Source organism: Trichosurus vulpecula, chromosome 2, assembly GCF_011100635.1.
Source record: "Trichosurus vulpecula isolate mTriVul1 chromosome 2, mTriVul1.pri, whole genome shotgun sequence".
NCBI lineage: Eukaryota > Metazoa > Chordata > Mammalia > Diprotodontia > Phalangeridae > Trichosurus > Trichosurus vulpecula.
In genome coordinates, this window is record NC_050574.1 from 438,760,054 (window position 1) to 438,784,313 (window position 24,260).

Sequence of the window (24,260 nt, forward strand, 5' to 3'; positions counted from 1 at the left end):
AGAATGGAAAGGTAGGAGGGGACTACGTTATAAAGGGCTTTGAATGCCATATGGAGCATTTTGTATTTCATCCTAGAAGGGATAGGGATCCACTACAGTTTATTGACTAGAGGAGTGATATGATCAGAGCTGTGCTTTAGTGGCTGGATGGAGAATGGACTGGAATGGGGAGAGAGGCAGGCAGACCCACCAGCAGACTATTGCAACAATCCAGGCATGAGGTGATGGAGGCCTGCACTAGAGTGGTAGCCATGTCAGAGGAGAGGTTGAAAAGGTGAAATTAACAGGCATCGGTAATAGCTTGGATGTAGAGGATGAGAGAGTGAGGAGTTCAGGATGACAGCTTGGTTGTGAGCCTCAGGGACTCAGATGATGGTGTTGCTATCTATAGTAATTGAGAAGGTAGGGTTTGAGGGAAGGATAATGAGTTATGCTTTGGGCATGTTTAATTTAAGATGGCTACTTGACATGTACTTTGAAATCTCCGAAAGACAGTTGGAGATATGAGATTGGAGTTCAGCAGAGATAGACTGTTGGGCCTAGAGTCAAGAAGACCTGAATTCAAATCTCACCTCAGATACTTACTAGCTGCATGATCCTGGGCAAGAACAATTGACAAAGGAATGAATGCATTAATAACTGGAAGAAAACTCACCCAAAAAACTACAAAAGAAGTGGTCTCTCTAATTTACAGTCCCACCTTAGTCTCAGTATGCTGGACTGCCTTACCTGTTTACCTACCTCCCAGCTACCTCCCAGAGTTGTGAGGATCTAATGAGATAATATTTATAATTTGTAAAATGCTCAGTACAGCTCCTGGCACATAATAGGTACTATTTCAATACTACCAATTATAATAATTATAATCATAATTATTAAGAGCTTAGAGATCTGATGGACATTTGATATGGAAATTAATAAAAACAAAAGAAAATTTTAAAAATCAATGAAAAAGCCAAGGTAAAATTCAATGTTTTTGTGTTGCAAGGAGATGATGCTATGGTCCTTTAAAAGCTTCACTTTTTTTCTTAGGGCAAATAAGTGATTAAAAAGAACTTGAACAGGTGAAGCCCACAAAGAGGATCAGACAGCAATATTCAAGGATTGGGGAGAGGAAAGCAATGAATTTATATTTCGTCTATTCCCTTCTCTCCATTTCCACACGGGCCCTCATCATGTTATCTCAATTCTCTGATCCACCCTCCACTCAGCTGCCAATGTGATTTTCTTAAAGCTCAGGTTTGACAATGATTCCACACCTTGCCATCTCCCTCAATAAACTATAGTGGTTCCCTATCATCCCAGGATCAAATATGAAGTCCTTTGTTCAGCATATAAAAACCTTCACACCTTGGCCCTTCCTCCCTTTACTCTCTTCCCCATGCTCAGTGATCCAGCCAAATTGGCCTTCTCGCTGCTCCTTGCAGATGACCGTAGCCTTTCATTGGCAGTCCCCCATGCCAAGAATGCTCTCCTTCCACAGCTATGCCATCTGGCTTCCCTGGCTTCCCTCAAGACTCAGCTCAAATCTCACCTAGTGTAGGAAGCCTTTTCCAGTCCTCCCCTCCCCCCACACTGCTAGACCCTCCCCCCCCATTACCTTTCATTTATACTTTATATAGCTTATAGGCATTTGTGTGCTATACTTACAGTTATGGAGTTATAGTTATTTATAGTTATAGTTCTTCATATGTCATAGTTACATAAATAGTTATTTATAATTAGATTAATTTGCATGTTCTCCCAATCATAAGAATATGTCCTCTTTGAGGGCAAGGACTATGTTTTTGTCTTTCTTTGTAGCCCCAGTTCTTAGCACAGTGCCTGTCAGGAAGAGTGAGTGCTTAATGTTTATTGACTGACAAATGAAAATGTAGCATTTACCAAGCATGATAATAGCTGAGTTTTTGCTTAATCTACTAGTCCCACTATTAGCAGTGCCACTGATTTGAACTCTATTGCTAACTTTTTTTGAAGGAGCCATTTTTAAGATCAATAATCCAGAAAGGGAATCTATCATTTATTCCTTTAAAAAATTTAGTACATCTTCTACCTGAACAGATTAGGGTTGAAATTTCCTTTAAATAATGAGGTGCCGCCCTATTACAACTGACAGAGTAGAAAGTAAGAAAGAATGACTTGCATTTAATAAACTGTAAGCCATTAACCTTGAAACTTGGGAAGGTAGCCTGCTTCTCACGTTGCATAAACAGGTTTTATTATACTTTAGTGAGTAACTTTGTGTGCTTTCAAAGATAACAAATGCCATAGTGTCTATCATGCAATGAAATTTATGAAGACTTGTCAGGTTCCACTTTCTCCTCAACTTCTCTGGCACTTAGATATGGAGCCAGGATAGCCTTGGTTTGTGCAAACTATACTAGCAACACACAGGCACTGGCAAAGCCCACCAACCTGGAAAGGCTTAATATTAATGATGGCTAGATGTCACATAGGCCTTTAAGATTTGCACAGTATTTTGCATATATAACCTTATTTGATCCTCAGCACAATCCTGTGAGGGAAGTGCTATGAATATCCCTACTTTATAGATGAGGAAACTGAAGCTAAGAGCTCTTAAGTGACTTTAAGTCATATCATCTGTGGCAACATTTGAATTCACATCTTCCTGACTGAGTCTAGCTGTCTGCTATATCACCTAGCTGCATTGAGGAGGGGTGAATGATGCACTTGTGTTTGTCAGCTGAGGATTTGCCTAGCTAGGATTAGAGGATCATCTCCAAATGACTCGGGCACCAGGTGTCCAAGTTTTATGGCCACAGCAATTCATGTAGATCATTTACTAAGAGAGGGAAGGAATTGTGAATTATGTTTATAGAGAAAGCACACATAGATTGGAGGAAGCCATACCTGAATAACAACTCTCTCTTCAGCATAACTAACACTAATGGGTCAAGTGATTCACCTGGTCTTAGAATGAAGATCCCCAGTGAGGTTGAACCCACTAACTACAGAGGCATCCAGTTCCACTTTAGGCTAGATCTGATTAAAGGAAAGTATTTCCTTAGATTAGGTCTAAATTTCCCTCTTTGTAACTTTTTCCCATAGGGATACCTTCTATTATCTTCTCCAAACAAACAGAATAGGTTTGTTCCTTTCCAAAAGATGGCCTTTCAGCTACATATCCTGTCTCCCAAGTTTTTTCTTCTCCAATCGATCATTCGAATAATAGCTGTTTTTATATAGCATTTCAAATTTTGCAAAGTAGTTAACAAATATACATATACATAAATACACACACATATAAAACCTAGTCATTATATGGCATCATCTCAAGATACTTAACCATCTTGGGTGCCTCTTTTGAAATTAAAATCAGAACCTCATTATTTAAAGGAAATTTCAACCCCAACCTGTTCAGGTAAAAGATGTATTAAATTTTTAAAGGAATAAATGATAGATTCCCTTTCTGGAATATTGACATGGAAAATGGCTCCTTTAAAAATAGTGTATAGGATGGGGGAGATGGAATGGGGACAGACTTGAGGCTGGGAGGTCATTTAGGAGGCTGTCTCAATAATCCAGGCAATCTGAACCAAGATGGTAGGTTTGTGAGTGGGCAGAAGGGATTGGTTAAGGGTGGTGTTGTAGAGGTATAAATGGCAATATTCGATGACTAATTGGATATGTGCACTAAGAGGGAGGAACCCAGGGTAATGCCAAGATTACTTATCATGAGACTGGAAGGATGGTGGTACTTTCAACTGAAATAGGGAGGTTTGGTAGAGGGGATGTTTGGGGAAAGATAATGCATTCAGTTTCAGACATGCTGAGTTTCGGGTATCTGCAGGATATCCCATTTAAAATGTCTAAGGCAACAGGGAATACAGGACTGAAGCTCAGGTAAGAGAATAAGGTTATATCTATAACATCTATGTCTTGCTAAATGAGAAAATAGATTGAAGAAGTCTGAGGAGTGAGTGTGAGAAGACAAAGTGAAGGCAGAAGGAGTTGAGTGTTTTCAAGGAGTCTGGCTAAGAAAGGGAGGAAAGATATGATAATAATTTTGGGGAATAATGAAATCTAGGGAAGTTTTTTTGAGGATAGGGAGACTTGGGCAGCAGGAAAGTATGATGAAATCCAGGGTAAAACATACAGGTGAGTAATTTTGCAGCCAGAGCATATAAGCCCGCTTCTTAACAGTTCCAAACGCTTTCCCACCTCATCCCGACCCTGTCAGTCTCCTTTTTAACCTTTCCACACTAGCCAAGGATTTATCTTTCTTGCAGCCCTGATTGTAGCTACAATCTGATAATCTTCTTTGCACCAAACATCCTTCTTCCTGATTTTCCTTTTTCTAAACAACACATCTCACCATCTTTGTCCCTTCCCTAATTTAATCCTTCGGCTAATTAAGAATTTAGCAAGGGCCTACTTTGGAACCGGAGTATGATTACAATGCACATATAAATCAGGCAGTGTGGTATTTCGCTCCAGGGAGATACAAAAGATTGGATGACATCTTCCTTTCCCTCTAACTAATAGCTATAATCTAATTGGGAAAAGAGAGGGCCCCAAGCACCTAGACTGACTATTTCCTTGTCACGGAAATGGGAAATGAAGTGTGAGGTTAGGACACTCAGAGCCTTAAATGGGTTGGACGTCTTTTATAAATACAGACAAATAGGAAATGTTGCATTCGGTCAAACACTTAGGGGGAAAGTAACCTGTTCAGATGCTATTTTTTTTTCTGGGGTGGGGTTGGAGAGACCAGGCAAGTAGGCAGGCGAACTATTGAGGGTAAAAGTTGAACTGGAAGGACTGAAGAAGAGAGAACACTTTCCCCCAATTTCTTCCTAGAGTAGTATCTCTCTAAATCCTTACTAAACCCAAGGATGGCATAAAGAACTAGTTTAAGTTGGTGAAGAGGAAGGAAAAGCATTCGGGCAACTCCCAAATGAAAGTCTGGATTACAAGTGACAATCATTTTCAACTCAATTCAGCAAATTTTGAATCTTGTGATCCAACCTGTAGTATTTTATCACTGTATTGAATCCTTTAAGTTCTCAATATATCCTACATCTATCCCAGACTGCATTGTTTATATAATGAGTTCTAAACATCATAACGATATCATCAATATAGGTTCTCTGAAATGCCATAACCTGCCTTTGGGCTCTTCCATTGACCTCTATTTGAGCTTTAGAGATCTCTAGTTAATCAAAAGTCATTCATTCATTCATTCAGTCAGTCAGTCAACAAACATTGATTAAATATTTGCTATATACCAGGCACTGTCCTAAGCACTAGATATTAAAAAAAACCAACATTGCCTGCCCTCAAGAAGGTTATGTTCTAAGGGGAGATAAATAACTAGGTACATTCAAGATATATAAAGAGTAGATGGGGAGTAATCTCAGAATAGAAGTCTCTTGCATCTGGGGGTACCAAAAACAACCTTTTGCAGAAAGTGGGATTTGATCTGGGAACTAGGGAAACTGTTTCCCCTCCCCCAAAACCAGGGAAACTAAGAAGTAGCGTTGAGGGTGAAAAGCATTCAGGGCATAGGGGACCAAGCATATAGAGAGTGTCCTGTGTGAGGAGCAGCTAGCAGACCAATGCTACAAAACCTTAGTTTGCATGGAAGGGAAAAAATGTAAGAAAACTGAAAAGGCAGGAAGGGGTCAGACTATGAAGAGTCTTAAATGTCAAATAGAGGAGTTTATATTTGATCTCAGACGTAACAGATCCACTGGAGCTCACTGAGCAAGGGGTTGACATGGACTGACCTGTTTTAGAAAAGTCACCTTAGCCAAGTGGAGGATGCATTGGAGTAGGGATAGACTTGAGGTACAGACACCAATTAGAGACTAGTCTAGAGGGCAGGTGATGAGGACTTGAAACACTGTGGTAGCTGTGTAGAGAGAAAGAAATATATAGGAGACATACTGTGAAGACAGAAACCATAAACCTTTGCAATGGATTGGATATATGGATGAGTTCAAGTGAGGAATCAAGGATGACATTGACATTGCTGGTAAATAAATGGGTGGCTAGGAGGATTGTGGTTTCTCAACACTAACAGGGAAGTCTGGAAAAAGGAAGTTTGGAGGGAAAGAATTCTTTTTAAAGGGTTATTCTTTTCGCAGATTTTAACATATACAAATGAAGAATGTATGAGTATCATAAGAGGTTTGATTTCAGCTGTTTAAAATCATATCTGGTTCTCAAGCTACTCGACTCACTGAATTAATCTGAATAATTATAAAATCCTGCATTATAGAGAGCATCTTATACTTTTCAAAGATTTTGACATTAATTATCTCTAAATATTTTCTTTAGCAATCTGTAATACTGAGTTCAATTTGGAAAATTTTATGTTATTAACTTGAAAATTGTGCACAAGTTATTTTTTTTCCTGGTTCCTCCTATCTGCCTAATGAGTTTATGATGCAGATTTTTACTTTAAGTGCTCCAAGAGTGAATTATTTCATTTCTGCGGCTGCTCCTATGCTTTTGGAAGGCAGCTTCCTCTATCCTTTAGTTGCTAAATGCATTGATGTATCATGTCTAATCCTCTGGCGATGAGCCACTCAAAACTTAGTTAAACTGATCGTCAGATGAAGACAGACACAGTCCATTGACAGGTCAATCCTGCTTAGGGCCTTCCTTCCAGAGCTTGTACTTCAGTGACAAAACCTTCAAGATCCCAGCATCACTTTGATGTCATAATGAGGCATCTGAGGAGGACTTAGTCAATCATGAAGGTTTATTCTTTCCTTTAAAAAGTTTTAATTGGCAACTGTGGCACTGCATCCTATCTTCCTAAGGAAGATTTGCACGTTCTGCATTCATTCAATAAGCACTTATTGAGTGCCTATTGTATACAGAGCATTGCCCTAGAAAAGAATGAGATACAAAATTTACAGAAGATACAGTACAGCATTGCCCTTATCAGAGCTCACAGTCTAAATAGTGTGTAAGATACAAATACAGATAATACACAATAATACATGTTAAGTGCTTTAAATATGGGCAAAATAGAGTGTTAGTGAGGGCTAAGGGGGAAAGTCTTTGCTGACAGAGGGAATTATGGAAGGCTGCCTGGAGGTCGTATTCGAGTTGGGCTTTAAAGGATGATTTCAACAAGCAAGGTGAACCTGGACATGCTCTAAAAATACTGTCATCAAAGCCTATCTATGCCTGCTACGTTATTTATTCTTTCCCACTGAAAAATAAAGTGTGTGTTCGTGTGTGGGAGTATGGTTGGCATGGGAGGAGGGCTTACTCACTGGCCTCTGCCCTAGAGGGCAAAGCCTTTCTCCTGGAGCATTTGTGAGATGATAGGGGGTCTTAAGAGGGCAGGGAATGGTTGAAGGTGAGGTCAAGGTTTTGCTGCACAGGTAATGCAGGTGCCTAGGTCAGGTTCAGTTATAACCACCTTGAGGGGATGCAGCCATAGACAGAAGACTTATGGTGGGAGGGGATGGAGTGAGAATATAAAAAGGGATGATATAGTTGCGTAAGAGACAAGCTCAGCCCTGGATATGGTAGAGGGGAGGCTTGATGTAATTCATTTTCCTGCCCTCTTATGGGCCGACTGCACACGCCTTAAGGTCAAGTGACTGCGACTAGACAGCCATAAAGGTTGGGAATGTGGGAATATACTTTGGAGATCACTGGGCTCTCAAGGACTACCTAGGGAGAAACTGACGAGAACCCTCATTCTGAGAACTCTGCTATTCCCAAATAAACTTGTGATTACTTACTCTCCTCTAATTCCCTTTGGATTTCTTATTTTCTCCATAACAAATCATATTTATGTAGCACATCACATTTTCTTCACCATATTCCTTTAAGGTAGGCAATGCAAGCATATTATCACCACATTACAGATTAAAAAAAAACTGAGACTCAAAGAAATTAAGTGACTTGCTCATGGCCACGTATACAGTAAAATATCAGAACTGGGATACAAACCTACATTAAAATTTTTAAAAATGTTTTAATATTTTGTCCTTTCCCAATTATATGTACAGCTATCCCTTCTATGCCATGACTTTCCCCATCATGATTTTAATATATAGAGGGCTGGCATAAGAAATTAAATGGAAATTTTGTCGGAGTTTTGGTGAAGCCACAAATGATACAGAAAAAAGTTGAGAAACTAAGAAATGAATAAAATGTATATAGTATAGTATCAACATGTTTTATCTTTTAGTCTTATAATAATCTGGATTTCTTCTCTCGTACAAAGGAAGGGCCAAAAAATTTTACGCCCATTTTCCAGATCATGGGGGCACTGAACTGCTAAACCCCTCAATGTGGAAAGGATAACTGTAAAAATAATATTTAACTTTTTTTTCTACAATTTTGAGTTCCAAATTCTCTCCCACTCTCCCTCTTCCCCATCATTGAGATGGTAATTTGATAAAGGTTATACATGTGCAGTCATGCAAAATATAAGAAAACACAGGAAAAAACCCAAGAAAAAAAAGTAAAAAAAAAAAAAAAAGCTTCAATCTGCATTCAGATTCCATCAATTTTTTTTTCTGGGGGTAGATAGGATTTTTCATCCTAAATCCTTCAGAATTGCCTCAGATCTTTGTATTGCAGTGTCAAGATACTATTAGGGAAACACCTTATTTTCCAGAATTCAGGCCCAGCAAACAAGCTATGTCCTGAGCTTGTTATAACAACAATCCTTTCTGGAACTGATGGTCCGTGAGGTTAGGAAAGCACCATCAGGCCCAGACATGAAGCCCTGCTATGAATGGACCTTTTGTCCCTAGACAACTTTGCATCCCTGTTGTGCCTCATTACTGTTGCTACACTAGATTGTTTGACTCTTTGTCTAGCCACAAAATATAAATCAAGGTTAAAGCACATTAAAACAGTTCTCACCCCCTCCTCCCCCCCCCACCCGTGGGGCCCAAGCATACCAGTTTAATTTGCCTCCTTGCTTGCAAGCAGTTGCCCTCACTTTGAAATTAAACTTCTGTTTGATTCCTGATTCTCCTGTCCCTGCATCCACAGGTTAGAGGTGCATTCAATCTGGTTGACGGCTGAAAATAGCTAAGTCACATGAGGTCAATCATTGTACCGTACTGCTGTTACTGTGTACAATGTTTTCCTGATTCTGATTACTCAAACCCACATCTTGACTCCAAGTCTACTGCTCTTTCCATCAGGCCATACTTCCTTAACCATCCTGCCCCCAATGTTTTATCTTTTGCAGATTTGGGGGGATAATTGGATATTTAGGAATCTGTTTCATTTTAAAACAAACCAAAACGATGTATAAGTGTGTCTCACTTAAAGTAAACCTAATATACAAAATCTCAGTCTTAGAGATGTTAAAAATTGGAGAGTGATTCTCTACAAGAGCTAGAAACTATTGTATGAATCACTAAAGGATTTTATTAAAAAGCAAGCTCTTGTATATTTAAAGGATGATTCCGTTTCTGAATGGATTTTAAAGGCACATAAGCCACCATGCAAAGCAAGTTATTTATGCATTGTGTAGCATCCTTCACAATTATTATTATTATTATTGGGAGGAAAGACACCAGAATGATATAATGCAATTATCATAGGACCAATGTGAGTGATTAGTAATGTCTAAGCAGAACCGTTAAATAAAGCTAAAGTTTTTTTTTTTTTAAATTACCTTCAAAATGTTTTCATCAAACTTTTTACAAGTATATGGTCGCAGCTAAATATGGTGAGATAACCATTCTAAAATTTTACTTGTTTTTTTTTTAAAGGCTTTTGATGAGGAGACTCAGATTGTGAGCTCTTCAAGTTTTTTTTTTTTTTTTTGCACCCTCAGTGCTTAGCAAAGTGCCTGGAACAGAGTAGGTGCTTAATGTTTATTTCACTGACTCTAAAGGGTTCCTTTCTTCACTCACTAAACTATTGATTTAGAACCATAATGCATAATGTGCTCGGGTTTCTGAGTATGGGGAGAGGGGCTAAATTCAACTTCAAGAGGGAAATGTTATCACTGGAAGCAAATTTGTAAGGGGTAGTAAAGTTTCAGTCTGAGTGACAATTGATGGACAGCTGAGAATGGATATGAGGTACATCGATATTTTCTCTATCTCAAGAGATGGAAGAAACCCCCAGCACATAGGCAGATTTGTAGAACATGAAAGAGTTGCACATGTTATGATCTTAATCATTAAAGGAAATATGCAATTTGATGAGATCACAAACCAATCATTTTTTCAGATCATTTTTAAAAAACGAGACTTTTGATTTCACCCTCCAGCAGTAACATCAGCACCATTTCTGCAGCTTATATATAATCTTGGAGGGTTGTCCCAGGTGCAGAGAGGTTAAAGTCACATAAATAAGGGCCAGAGGTGGGGCTAGACAAGCTTCAAGGCTATCTCTCTCCATTATGCCATACAAAATTTTTATAGGATCTCACACATTAGGGCTGGGAGTGACTTTGGAGTCCAATCCCTTCATTTCAGCTGAGAAAACTGAGTCTTGGAGAAGTTATGAGATTTATTTGGAGTCCCAAAGGTAAAGTGGAAGCATTGGGATTTGGACCCAGGTCCTCCGACAGCGTTCTGCCTCTCTAGTATTCAACTCTGGCAACACAGCGTCTAAAGACACTTGGTTGTTTGTTTTTTTTTTTTTTTTTTAATAGAAAGTTCTGCTAACACCTTTTGTGTTCCTTACTTCATCCGTTATCCTCATTTCAAACCCTTAACTACAACTTCCATCTGGCTTTTCCCCCCAATTTTTTAGTACGATTACGTGATTTTTTCTAGCTTTTATTCAGTTTGGGTTAAACACTTGGGCTTGAGAATCTAACAAACCTATAAACCCAATGACCTCTGGGATCATGCGGGACAAGCAGTGTTGTTAGCCTCGGACTCTAGGCCGCGCTCATTGCGGAGATTAGGAAGCTGGGCGCTGCCACCAAGCCACATCGGTTCCCCGCGCAGTGCACCCGGTGGGGGGCGGGGGGGCGCTTAGGCGGGTGACGTCACAAAGGTAGCCCGCTCTCTGTGTAGACAAGAGGTCAAGCCAAGATCAAGGTTGGTTATGCTTTTTCACGAGTCTCTCCCCTTTTCGGCCCTGCCTCCCCCCCGTCCCTTTCTCCTCGGGGCTCCCCGGGATGGCCCGCGGGGACGTCCCGCCGCCTCTCCCTTAAGACGCGGCCTGGAAGCCCCCGGGCCCGCAGCCTCTTGGGGGGCTTCGCGAGTCTCGGGCCTTGGGCGCCGGGCAGGCTCAGTGACCGGGGCAGGTGGCGCGTGCCAGGAGAAAGCTTCCCGCGGCTCCGGCCCCTCCTCCACGCCTTCCCCCATGGGCCTCCCTCGGCAGGCGTTTTAGGGGCCTGAGCGAGCCCGTCCCGCCGCCCCGCTCCCTATGACGGCGCGTGCCAGGCTGGGGCTCCGCCGCCGGGGCCGTGACCGGGCAGGCTTTACCTGACACCCCGGCCCCCTCCGCCCGCCACGCCCCTCCCGCCTCCTTGGCCAGTGGAGAGCGGGAGGAGCTCTGCGCGGGCGCCGCCCGGCTCAGGCTATAAGACCGAGGTGCGCGCGACGCCCCGGGGAGACCGCGAGGGGGCGAGGAGAGTGAAGTAGGCTGCGGCTTGGGTCTGAGGCCGGGGAGGGCGGGGGAGGGAGAACCGCAGAAACCTAGAGGAGGCGGGGCGGGGCGGGGCGGGGGCGGGGCGAGGGGGGCGCGCGAGCTCGAGCCCCCCCTGGCGCGCCGGGAGGCTCCCGCAGGCAGCCCGGTAGCGCAGCGCGGAGCGGAGCCGAGCAGCCGAGCCGAGCCGAGCGGGGCCGAGCGCATCCCAGACCCCCGCTGACCGCCCCGAACCTCTCTTACCTCCAGACCGAATCTCTCAGCGGGACCCACACAACCGTGAGCATGGCGTCCTCGGCGAGGTCCACTCCCCCGACCTCCAGGAGGCTACGGGACATCAACCTCCCGACCAGCAAGTGCGACGTGGTCGTCATAGGGGGGGGCATCTCAGGTCAGTGGGGCCGGGGCTGTGAGGGGGCACCCCCACACGCCGGTGGGGGCCTTTATTCTTCCCATTTTACAGAGGGGGAAACTAAGGCAGACAGCCCTACGCGCAGGGGTCATGCACTCATCTGCGGGCATGCAGGTTGCAGACCCCACAACGAGATCCAGGAGTCATAGATCTGGGGGTAGAAGAGGTCTTAGTCTGTCTCCTCGGGCCAACCCATTCATTTTACAGGTGAGGAAACTGAGGCAGGGCAGTCCTGCACAGAGGTAACGCATGCAGGTTGTGGATCCGACGCCAGCAAGATCCAGGGGCTGCAGATTTGGGCGAGAAAAAGGTCGTAGAGGTCATTTTAGGCCTACACATTCATTTTACAGATAAGGAAACTGAGGCAGGGCAGACTCGCACAGAGCTGCAGTTTGTGGACCCGACATCAGCAAGGTCTCAGGGTGACAGATCTGGGTCTGAAAAGGGATCTTAGAGGTCATGCATCATCTTCTTAGGCCTATCCACTCATTTTACAGGTGAGGAAACTGAGGCAGGCAGACACATACAGGGGTCACGGATGTAGGCTGTGGACTTGACACCAGCAAATTATAAGATCATTGATCCTGGGCTACAAGGGGCTTTACACAGGTCACCACCTTAGGCCATGCTGCTCATTTTACAGAAGAGGAAACTGACTCAGCCCAGGGAGAGAAAGCGAGTCTTGGTAAAGTGCTAAGTGACTCAGTGAGCGGCAGAAGTGGGGTTTGCACTCTAGCACTCCTCACTCCACACGGAGCTGTTGGAGGTGACCCTTTCCGGGTGCCCCTTCACTTAGAGACATGCAGCAGCTTCGTTACATGTGTGCAACAGCATATTTACGTGGGTATGATGTTTCTAGGAGCAGCAACAGTTGGCATCACCTAGGGCATCTTGGAATCCCACAGTACATATGGAAAAGAGCCCCAGGGGTGTGCGACTGCTTGGGCGTGGGGGACGGATCTCTCTACCTCCTTGGAATACCAGTGCTGGTACCTTTTTATTCCTATTTTAAAAGTCTTCCTTGCCTTCATTTCTCCCTCCTTTTTTTTTATTTCTGTGGCAAGAGAAAAATTAAGGATGGGGAAAAAAGGCAGGGATATTGTGGGGAAAGGCCCGACAAGTGGTTACCTTTTGTTCTGAACCTTTTCTTTTTGGTTCTCTTGCCCATTCAAACCCTTGAGAACAAGACACAAATAGGGAGAACCTAGCTCCCCATTCTTAAGGGGCTACTGTTGTTGAGCTTCCGTTTGCAGCTCCTTTCTTTACCTAAGCCACCTTAAGCAGCCTCAGCAGAGGAGATTTATTAATTATGAATACCTTGTGGAAGGGCTAGCAAAGGACATGGTATCAACAGGTATTTAGACATGGGCTTTTCTTAATTCAGATAACTAACTTGTTCATGAAAGCACTCAGTGCTGTTACTGGGTTTTCCTGTTTGACCTCTGACTTTCCTTATAGAATTTTCAGTGCCAGAAATCAAAATGCTTTTCAGCTCAGAGATAAACATAACCTTGAAAGCTGTATTTTGGCCCCATTATCCTAAAAGGTCTGTCGATTTATGATGAAATGCTTGTACTCAAAATACAAAAATGGCTGTGATCTCTTCGTGGATTGGTCAGTATGAAGGTGGGCATACAAATCCATGCCTGCCCAGGCCCAGAGGAGGGTCTGCTGAACTTGCTGGAGGTCCTCCTTCATTTACCTGTGGGATCTAATTTTAAAAAGTGGAGCAGTTGTAGAGAGGCCATCATTCTGTATAATCCTTTGGGGAGAATCCATATACATGCTCCCAAATTAATCACGGAGAGAAATAGCCTTTTCACCCAAATTGGAGATCATCAATCAGCACCTTGGATCATTAAGATTGACCTAGCTTGATATTGGTGGCTATGATATAGCAGGTGATGGCTGGTCAGAGACTCAACAAGGGTGGGGAACCTGTGGCCTTCTAGGTCCTTGGGTGCAGCCTTTAGACTGAGTCCAAATTTTACATTAAGGGGTTTTGTTGTGTGAAGTTTGGATCCAGTCAAAGAGCTGCACTTGAGGACTTAAAGGACAGCATGTGGCCTCCAGGTGGCAGGTTCCCTATCCTTGACTCAGAAGGTTTGGCCTTAGGGGAAGGTGGATATGCTCTTGTATTAGAGGAAAAAAGTGCCAAATAGTATAGCTTCTATATTCTTTCATCTGGAAAAATAAGAAAATAGGCCTTTTGGCTATTCTCCACAAAAAAGAGTCATTGTAGAGCTTCTTAAAAAGATATGGGATGGCATTTATGTGAATTTCTACCCTTTATTTATCACCAGCCAGTCTTTAGTAGTTCAAGCATTAGTCCTTGCATTTCATGTTTCTTTGGTACCCATTCCTGTACCATCTCTAAGGAACTTGCCTCTAATTGTTTGATAACTTTTCCTTATTTCTCCCCATTCTCCTCCCTGACACCAAACTATTATTAAATTGTAAAAAAAATAAAAAAATTGAGGAACTGGAAAGGTGTTTTCTGCATAGCCATTTTATGTGCCCTCAGGTGATAGATTCCTGCCAACAGTGACACCAGGTAGACCTAAGATTAGGGCATTTTGCCTTTTATGATCTGCCACATTTGACTTCAGGTAGAGATATTGAAGGTGGCAAACTTATCCAGAGTAGAACTAGAACTACACAGAAATCAATTCTATCTATTGTAAGGTATTTCACTAATAATCCATGAGGATAAACTGGGTTTTACTGGCATCAATCCGTTACACCTGTGAATTCAAGAACAGATCTTTCCATTGCTAGGTAGTGTCCCATGAGTTTATGCATTACCCCAATAGCAATTAGTTTGAGTCCCTGAGATATTATTTAGAAACATTACCAGATGGATGCTTTTACAGATTGCCACTTGACAGTTTGTATATTCTGATAAATAACAAATGGGTTTTGTGTAGTGGGATTTTAAAATATTTTGAAATACTTTTTGGCTGCACGAAAGACACTCTTCAGTGTTATCCGTGTCCTTATTTTTTGTCGTTGTAAAATAGAACTTTTACAGATAAGGAAACTGAGTCTCCTAAGTAGGAGAGATATAGATCAAAAACATTCCCCTTTCCTTCCACTAATTAAATGGCTTTATTCTATATTGAGTGGGGAAAAACATTTCCAAAGGAAGTGGGTTAAGCCATTTTGAGGGGTGGGCTGAGTCTAATTTCCTTTTACTTATTTTTTTCCAAGTTGAATAATAATAGTGCAAACATACTTTCTCAGCTTTGAACTTTTGAACTCTGTTGAAATGATAACATCGCTGGTCACTGTGCCTTTTTGAAGCTTCTCTTTTGGTTCAGTTTTTCTCCAACCGTACAGCTGGGCCTTTTCTGTTTCTTTGGTTAGAAACAGAAAAACAGTGGTTAGCCACTCCTACTCTTCCCACAGCCTAATTTTAGGCATTCCCAAGACACTGTGAGTGGTCTTTGTTTCTCATTCTGTCCCCTTTCCCAGAAGATGCAGCTTTTCCTGACTTTGGCTTATTGATGACTCTCAAATCAGTACCTCTGGTCCTGTCATGTGTGTATAGCTGCCTTGGAGGTGTAGCCACTTACATTTTTCTGTGTCACCTCAGATTTATGTCAGAAGACAAAACACAGCTCTTCCTCTCCAAAAGGATCAGTTCCTCCACCCAGTTTCCCATTGTTTTTTGTTTTTGCCAGTGACATTGCTCTGGCTGTCATTCACATAGACTCAAAAACTTAAAGTCAGCTATTCTGCTTAAGCCCTGTATTTAATTAGTCATGGAGTTCTGCCATTGCTTCCTTTAAAATATCTCTCATGTTATCCTGTTTTATTCTCAGTGCTCTCACCTTAAGCCAGTCCCTTATTACTTCAGCATCTCCTAGCTGACCTCTACGACCTCTACATCTTCATCTCATTTCAACCCATCCTACCTGTTACTCCCAGTTAAATTTGTTTTTAAACCTTTCCTTCATTATGTGACTCCTAGCATCAGCTCTAAACGTGTGAGGTTTGCAAGGCCATCCACAGTTGGGCCCTATTCTAAAAATTCAGTTAATTCAGTGTTGTTTCTCAGTGCTCATCTCCATGGAACTGTTTGCTCTGTCCAGTCTGTTTATTCCTTCAAAGATCCACCATGCTTTTACCACCTTCATGCTTTCACTCATGTTTCCCTTAGCCTGCAGTGATCTCTCTTCTTCCCTCTTCCTAAAAATCAAATAGTAGCGGACATTTTAGCATTTATTTAAAGTTTTTAAAATGGTTTACATATTTTATATTTGAGCCTCATAACAATCCTATTAGATAGGTACTACAAGTATTATTAGGGAGGCTAGGTGGTGCAGTGGATAGTGCCTGGAATCAGGAAGACTCATCGTCCTGAGTTGAGATGTGGCCACAGACACTTTATAGCAAGTCACTTAACCTTGTTCGCTTCAGTTTCCTCATCTGTAAAATGAACAACAGAGGGAAATAGCAAACCCAGCGTCTCTGCCAAGAAAACCCCGAATGGGTTCACGATGAGTCAGATATGACTGAAAAGACTGAACAACAAAATAAATATTATTATCCACATTTTATAGATGAAGAAATTGAGGCTCAGGGAGACACACCCATGAGCACACGTTTTGCTGGTGTCAAAAGCAGAAACTAAACCCATCTCTGCTAATTCCAAGTTCAGTGTTCTGAACAGGCAGACTCTTTCTTCCATCTTTCTATGGTTCCAGCTCTAAAATCAGTCTTTTTTTATGGTTTCCAAATTTCTTTGACTCCTCCAGTCCTCCTTGATCACCTTGTCTTATGAAATCCTACAGCACTTAAAGTCGTTACTATCCAATTAAACATTCCATTTTAGTCGCTTAGGCGGTTTTTGGGGTTTTTTCGTTTTCCTTTTGTTTCATCTGTATTTTATTTCCCTGGCTAGACTCTTTGAGGAATGCCAGGAACCCATCTTATATTTCTTTGAAAGTACTTGTCAGAACACTAAGCAAATAGTAGATGTTCAGTAAATTCCTACTTTAAGAATAAGTATTATTGATGCCTTCACAGTAATTTCTGGATGGGGTGGGTGGGAAATCCTTCCCCTTTAAGATCAACCCCTGTGTTGTAACAAAGTTGGACAATGTATAGAGGATTCTGTATCTCATTAGTCCCCCGTCTCTCTGCCATGAGGAGGACGATCATGGAGCTTAGAGCTGGAACAGACCTTAGAGACCATCTAGTTTAACCGGCTTATTTTTATAGCTGAGGAAGATGAGGCTCAGTGAGTGATTTGCCAGAAGTCTCCTAGTTAGTGCTGCAACAGACAGATTGACCCTAAGCCCTCTCTTCCAAAGTCCAGGGCTCCCTCCACTGAACCACACCTGTCTTTAAGGGACCATCACTGGATTCTTCGGTTACTCAGGATTTAGTTTCCTTTTAGTGATCTCATTTAAGCTGTTGCATTGTCATCACTCTGTTGTTCTTTTGGTTCCGCTTCTTTCTCACTGCATCACCTGATACAGAATTTTCCAGGTTTTTAAATTCCTTTTACTTGTTTCTTTTTAGTGGACGACAATATTCACTTGAATTCCCATGCCATGTTTTTTCAGCCATTCTTCAATTGATCAGTACCCACTTTGTTTCTAGTGCTTCGTTTCCAGTAAAGAGTGCTGCTATGACAATTCTGGTCAGTCATTGTTTCTGTCTTTGACTGACTTGGTAGTTTATGCCCAGCACTGGGCTTGCTGGGTTTCTTATATAATTCTCAATTGAGATTCACAATGGCTGTACCAGTTGGTGGCCTACCTGTCTTTCCATAGCCTCTCTAATATTGATCGTTCCCATTTTGTGTCATGTGATCCTTTCTTCCTTTCCTTTTCCCTCTCCCTCTTCCAACAGATCACATCAGGGTGACAGAAATGTCCAGAGAACCCCTTCCTCAGTAATAAGATCCTTTCTCAAAAAACTCTGAACATGCTGCAAATGTAATTTATGTCTTATAATTAGTAAAATCTCTTTTTCTAATAGGATTTATCTTGTACTTCTGTGTATGTGATATTTATCACATAATATAGATTATAGAAAGTTCAAAAGCTCAAGTACTTGTGTTCTAGGATTTGAATATATTAAATTCATAGCATCTACGCAAACAGAAAAAGACAATGACATATGAGAGGGAGAATTTTTTTTATATTTGTAATTAATATTTTAGTGCTTTTTTATTTTGGATTTTGTAGATAATTTTCTTTTAAAATTGTCAGGAGATCTGGAAGGGGAAATGAAAGAACTGAAAGAGAAAATCAGACATTTAGGACCTATTTTACGTTGAATAATAGTCTCCCTCAATTATATCTATTGATGTAACTTCATTTCTTAGTTGAATTTGACATCAGTCTCTGTGGAGATGATCTGTCTAAATTAATTGTCTTAGGTTTACCGTACTTCATTGATGGAATGCTTAATGCTAGGCTATTTATTGTTGTTTTGTGTGTATTATCCTTAGTGTTGGATATACTCTTGAGTAGCATTGTGATCTTAATTAGATTAAAAAGCACATGAGAATAATCAAATTCAAACTACATTTTAAAAATGTTTACTATGTGCTTTGTCCTAGACACTGGCAAAGATAAAAGTTCTACCCTCTTGGAACATTCAGTCTAACTGGAAGATAGGACGAATAAACAGTCAACTCTAATACACTACAAGGGCATAACAGAGATGCAAGAAAACTGCTATATAGAATTTATAAGGGAACAGTCGTAATTGGTATAGGGGCAGGGATCAGGGAAGGCTTTCTGATTTAGGAGACATGCAAATTGGGCAGTTTCTGGCTGCTGCTTGTTATCTGTGTGACTGCGGACAGGTTACTCCCTATCTGGACCGTGTCACCCTCTTCATCTGTGTAATGAAGGGCCTAGACCAGATGATCTCAGTCTCCAAGGTGCCTTCTAGCTATATATGACAAGATGTGTAGGAATTCAGCGGGCAGAGAATACTCTAAAGGAAGAGCGTAGAACGAGACTTTAACTGGAAGGGATCTTTTTACTGGCCTTCACCCTGTGTGTGCTGCGGCCAAGGTCTCCGGTAGGAGGGATCATTTATGGATCTCCTTTCCCATAGCAGCAGCAGTATCTTCCATGATTAAAGATGGAATTGAATACTTTCATTTGAAAGATCCTGTGGTATGTAAGCAGATTTGTTATCATTTTGGATTCCCATTCCTACAAAACCCCTAAATTCTATATAGTGTAGTGTTTTGTATTTTGTGTGTTGCTTTCCATCATCCTTAACTAGCCATTGAAAACTTATCATTTGTCTGATGTTTGTTTGATATGGCTCTCTCTGATATTTGAATTGTGGTCCAGTTGTATCAGTACACTTTTGGATATCCCTAGAGAAATACTTTGATCATGACCTGCTTTTTCTGTTCATAGGATCATAGTTTAAAGTTGGAAGGGACTGTAGGGATCATCTAGTTCAACACCCTCATTTTACAGAATGAGACCAAGGACACACAGCTAAAAAGTAGCAGAACCAGGATTCATACTCAGTTCCGTTGATAAAAGTGAATATTAAAAGTATCTCTGCCCAGATGGCTGTTTACTTTGTCTAGTACTCCTGGTTTTAGCGACATATGGTATAGAGGAAAGAACACTGTCTCTGCAGTCAGAGAACCTGGATTCAAATTCTGCCTTAACAGCTTCCTGGACCAGTACAGATACTAACCAACGAAGGAGAACCAGTAACCTGAGATTTTAAATTCTGAGTCCACAAGCAAGAATATTAGAAGGATCTCCACTTGTATCTCCCCTATTGATTGCTAAACAAAGCAGATCTCCAGAGAAAATGAATCTCTTCCTTCTTTGACCTTCTCGTTGAGTCTCTGACCAGTACAAGCACTTCCCATACGTCTGTAATGAGGCAGTGGGGGAGAGAGTAGAGTAGGAAACAGAGATAATAAGCATGTGGCCGGGTGGCCTTCCTTGGTGTTTTGTTGATAAATTGCATTTTCATTTCTGTGGATGTCTTAGGCTGCGGAAATTTTAATTGACAGACCTGGTAACATTAAATAGGCCTGGACTCTTCAAGCAGTTGTTTTCATGTTTTCCAGGGTGGAGCCCAAAACAACCCAGTAACATTCCTGCCCAGTACGGCCGCTCTGTAGTTTGCATGACTTTCATAACAGTGCTGACTTCAGGAATGGGAGATTGGGCGGTGAAATTTTGGGCTAGCTCGGCATTATTGAGCATTTCAACACACATTTTTTTAAAAAAATTCTTGTACCACTCTGTTCAAACTAAAGTAAAAAAACTTCCATAGATTTCACATAGGCTTAATTATGTTGTGAATACTCTTTATTAAGATTCTTGTTTCTTCCAGAGTTATACAGATTTTAGTTTTAGTATGCGGCATAGATATATACGCATATCTACATACACACATGCACATATACATATATATGTGTATACATACATATGTTTGAATATTATATGTGTGTCTATATTGTTGTTAAATTCATGTCTGACTCTTTATGACCCCATGGACCCTGGCATGCCAGGCCTTTCTGACCTGAGGGGCTTATCTTTTAATGGTCCTATCTTTTAGTATTTTAATACTGTCCATGGGGTTTTCTTGGTAAAGATACTGGAGTGGTTTGCCGTTTCTTTCTGCAGTGGATCACCGTGTGTGCGCGTGTGCATGTGTGCGTGTCTGTGTGTGTATGTGTGTGTATACATATGAAAACTAAGTTAAAATTTGTATTGAAGTGTATATGTATGTGTATGGGAGCATATGTGTGTGTATCACACACATATTCAAATACAAATCTGAATTTACTTACAAATCTCGAGTACCATAGATAAAATGATAATGAGAGAAGTTATAAGTATGGTAAAGTCTTCTAACTGCATCACCAGTCAGAAGGGGATTGGACTTGTTCTTTTTAACCCCTTTTAAGAAGGCAAAATACATAGCAGTGAATGGGAATCAGAATTACCCAAAGTGGAATAGGTTTCCCCAGGAGGTGTGGTAGGTTACCCTCCACTGGGGGTCTTCAAATAGTATAGGTTGTATATCCACTTACTATGGACGTTCCAGTTCAGATACAGGTTGGACCAAATGATTTCTGACATCTCTTCTGATTCCGTGAAAGAGAAGCATATGTCTAAGTACACAGTCAGTTTTTGTTCAGACTTGGCATGTGAATACATAGAAACAGTTGAACAATTTTACTAAATGACCTTTGTGACTGTGTCATATGTATCCTACAGGCAAATGGGATGTTACACAATTGATGATACATGCCAGAAGTTTGTCTAGGATTGTGAAACTTACCCCACAGTCCCTAAATACTTGTTGCATGAATTTCATATTAATAAGATATACTTGGAAAAAATAAATCCAGAGAAACAGAAATCAAGCCACATTTTCCAGATGCTCCAGGCACTTGAGATGAGTTGATTATAAAGAGTTATAACTAAATTTATCGGATAATTTTATTTTATCTATCAAAAAGCTGGATTTTCCCCCTAAAATTTTTTTCCATATTTGATCTTAATTGAATCAGAGGAATGGAGAATATGATAGAATAGTAGGTAATAGTTCAGTTTAGTGGAACATGGAGTGCATGAAAGAGAATATGTGAAATAAAACTGAAATATTAAGTGGAAACCAAATTGTGGGACCTTAGGTGCTTGTTTAAGGAGGCTGTGTTTTTAATCCTGTAAAGCCTCAGGAAGCCACTGAAAACTTTAAAGCAGAGGAATGACAGGGGAACAAGAGCAAGCATTTATTAAATGCCTGTGTCAGGCCCTGTGCTGAGTGCTAGGGATGCAAAGAATGAAACAAGTATTACTCAAGGAGCTTACATTCTCACAGGGGAGGCCGTAGGTACCTTTGTAAGATGTACAGAATAAACAGGTATGTATGCAAAGGAGGGGTGGGTACTAGTATTTGAAGGGATCAGGAGAGGCTTTGCTTGAGCTTCCTCTAGAAAGAAGAGAGGCTTTAGATGGAGAATGAATATATTCCAAGTATGTTTTTGCCAGTAGAGAGGGATAAATATATTAACTGGGGTGCCACGTGGGAAGAATAGGAGCCTAGTTTGGGTGATCGCAGTGTGTAAGGTTCCTGGAAGCGTTATTGCTAATTGAGGATGAAATGATGAGTTCCGGAGCTGGCTTGTAAAGAGCATTAAAAACTAAATAGGAGAGTTTCATGTTTTATCCTAGAGGCAATAGGGATACCCTCTCTTTTCTTGAGTGAGGGAGTAATGTAGTCAGATCTGAACATAAGGAAAGTCACTTTAGCAGCAGTGTGGAGGATGGACTGGAATAGGGAGAGACATCAGGTAGAGAAACCAGTTAGGAAACTGTTGCCATAATCTAGGCCAAAAGTGATGAGGGTTGGAGCTGTATGAGCAAAGGGAAGGAGCTCCTTGGAAAAGACCCTGATGTTGGGAAAGATTGAAGGCAGAAGGAAAAGGGAACAACGGAGGAGGAGATGAATAGACAGTCGTGGAAGCGATGAACATGAACGTGGACAGACTTCAAGAGGATGGAGGATAGAAGGGCCTGGTGTGCTATGGGTCATGAAGAGTCAGCCACGACTGAATGACTCAATAAGGGGCGGTATAAACGGCAAGATTTGGCAACTTATTGAATGATTGTTTATCTTTCATTTTTCGAAGAGGACCAGTGACATTTATTGGATATGTTGGGTAAGGAAAAGTGAGGAGTTGACAATACCAAAAGTTGTGAACCTGGGAGGTCGGAACAATAATGTTGCCTTCAACAGAAATGGAAGATGGACTGTTATGGGAGCAAGAGAATGAGTTCTTTTTTGGATATGTGGCATTCGATATGGCCCTAAGACATTTAGTTTGAAATATCCAATAGGCTATTGAACAGATGTGTGCTGTAGGGAAATTAATTGGGCAGTTTGAGAAGGATGAATTGCAGAGAAGAAGAAAATGGAGGCAGGAAGACTATTTGGGGGATGTTAAAATAATTTAGGTGGCAGGTGTTACAGGCCCAAACTATTAGAGCAGGAGTGTTAAATAAAAAAGAAGGGATAATTTTGAGAAATACCAAGTCAGCACACAAGGTAACTGAATTAGGAATTCTCTATTTCTCTAAACACAAAAGGACCAGAGAAAACCTGTGCTTTTTCTGCCTAGAACCTCATTTCCATCTCTTCTCAGCATTTAACAGTTTCATATTTCAAGCCTCAGAATGTCCTAACTGTATTTTAGGGCTAGATTATCCCTAAGGCCCTAGCTTTCAGATTATGTGAAGCTCTTCCTTTGGATCTTTCAGAATGATGCTAATAGCTTAGGCTGTCAGCTCACTTTCTTGTTTTCAGCTTCCCAGGGTCGCGGGGAATTATTTTGATATGAAAAGTCTCCATTTTCAGTTTTTGTTGAGCTAAAAGTAAACAAACATTTGTTTATATCACTTAAATTTGATAAGCAGAGGAAATTGGTGTTAGTATACATTTTAAAGCAAGATGATAATCTTTGAGAATTGAAATTACATTGTCCATGAGACCATAGAGAATTTTAGGACTAGAAGGGACCTAGAAATCATTTAGGCCAGTTACACTTCTCCTCACTCTACCCCCCTTTCTTTTAATAGATGAGGGAATTGAGATCCTCAGGAAAGTGAAATGACTTGACCAAGCCCAAGAGGTGAGGCCAGAGTCACTATCGTGATTCCGAGTTAAATATTTTTTATTGATGCTGCCACTTTGATGGAGCAGTGTAGCATAGTGGGTGATAGAGAACTGGTCTTGAAGCCGTGAAGACCTGGGATCAAATCCTCCCTTTGCCAAATACCAGCTGTGTGAGCCTGGGCTTCACCCCTTATTGCTCTAGGCCGCTCTCTGATACTCTCGAAGTTGGAGAGAAGGAGCTGATGGGTATTTAGTAGAGCAGTTTTCCTGACTGGGGAGTGCCCTATACCCATGGAATTCCAGATCTATTCCTGTTCCTGAGAGTCCCTGCCCCATAAATGATTATGTAGACTGCTGGCTTGTTCTGTGAGGGTTTATAACTTGAGCCTGAGTAGTTCTTTATCTTGTTCTCTGATTGGGTAACTATGCGTAGATGCAACGAGTTCTTAAATACTTCTTGAAGGAATTAATGAATAAAAATTGGGATTATAAGATTTAGGTGCAGCTAGGTGGTACAGTAGGTAGAATGTTGAACCTGGAGTCAGAAAGACTCGAGTTAAAATCCAGCCTCATACACTTACTAGCAGTGTGACCCTGGGCAAGTCACTTAGCCTCTCTTTGCCTCGGTTACCTCAACTGTAGAGTA

General features: G+C 41.3%; 1 protein-coding gene across 2 annotated transcripts in view; it reads left to right on the plus strand.

The window, feature by feature from the left end:
* The first annotated feature begins 11,034 nt into the window (after positions 1–11,034).
* The window catches only part of MAOA (monoamine oxidase A), a 102,321-nt gene continuing 89,095 nt past the window's right edge, over positions 11,035–24,260 (plus strand). Inside the window, exons 1-2 of one of the 2 annotated variants that reach the window (XM_036744239.1) lie at positions 11,035–11,560; positions 11,818–11,959. In XM_036744239.1, the coding sequence (XP_036600134.1) occupies positions 11,854–11,959 (106 nt within the window). In that variant the 5' untranslated portion in view covers positions 11,035–11,560; positions 11,818–11,853. Of the gene's footprint in view, positions 11,561–11,650; positions 11,960–24,260 lie in introns of those variants that run through there. The other variant, XM_036744240.1, reaches the window with a different exon arrangement.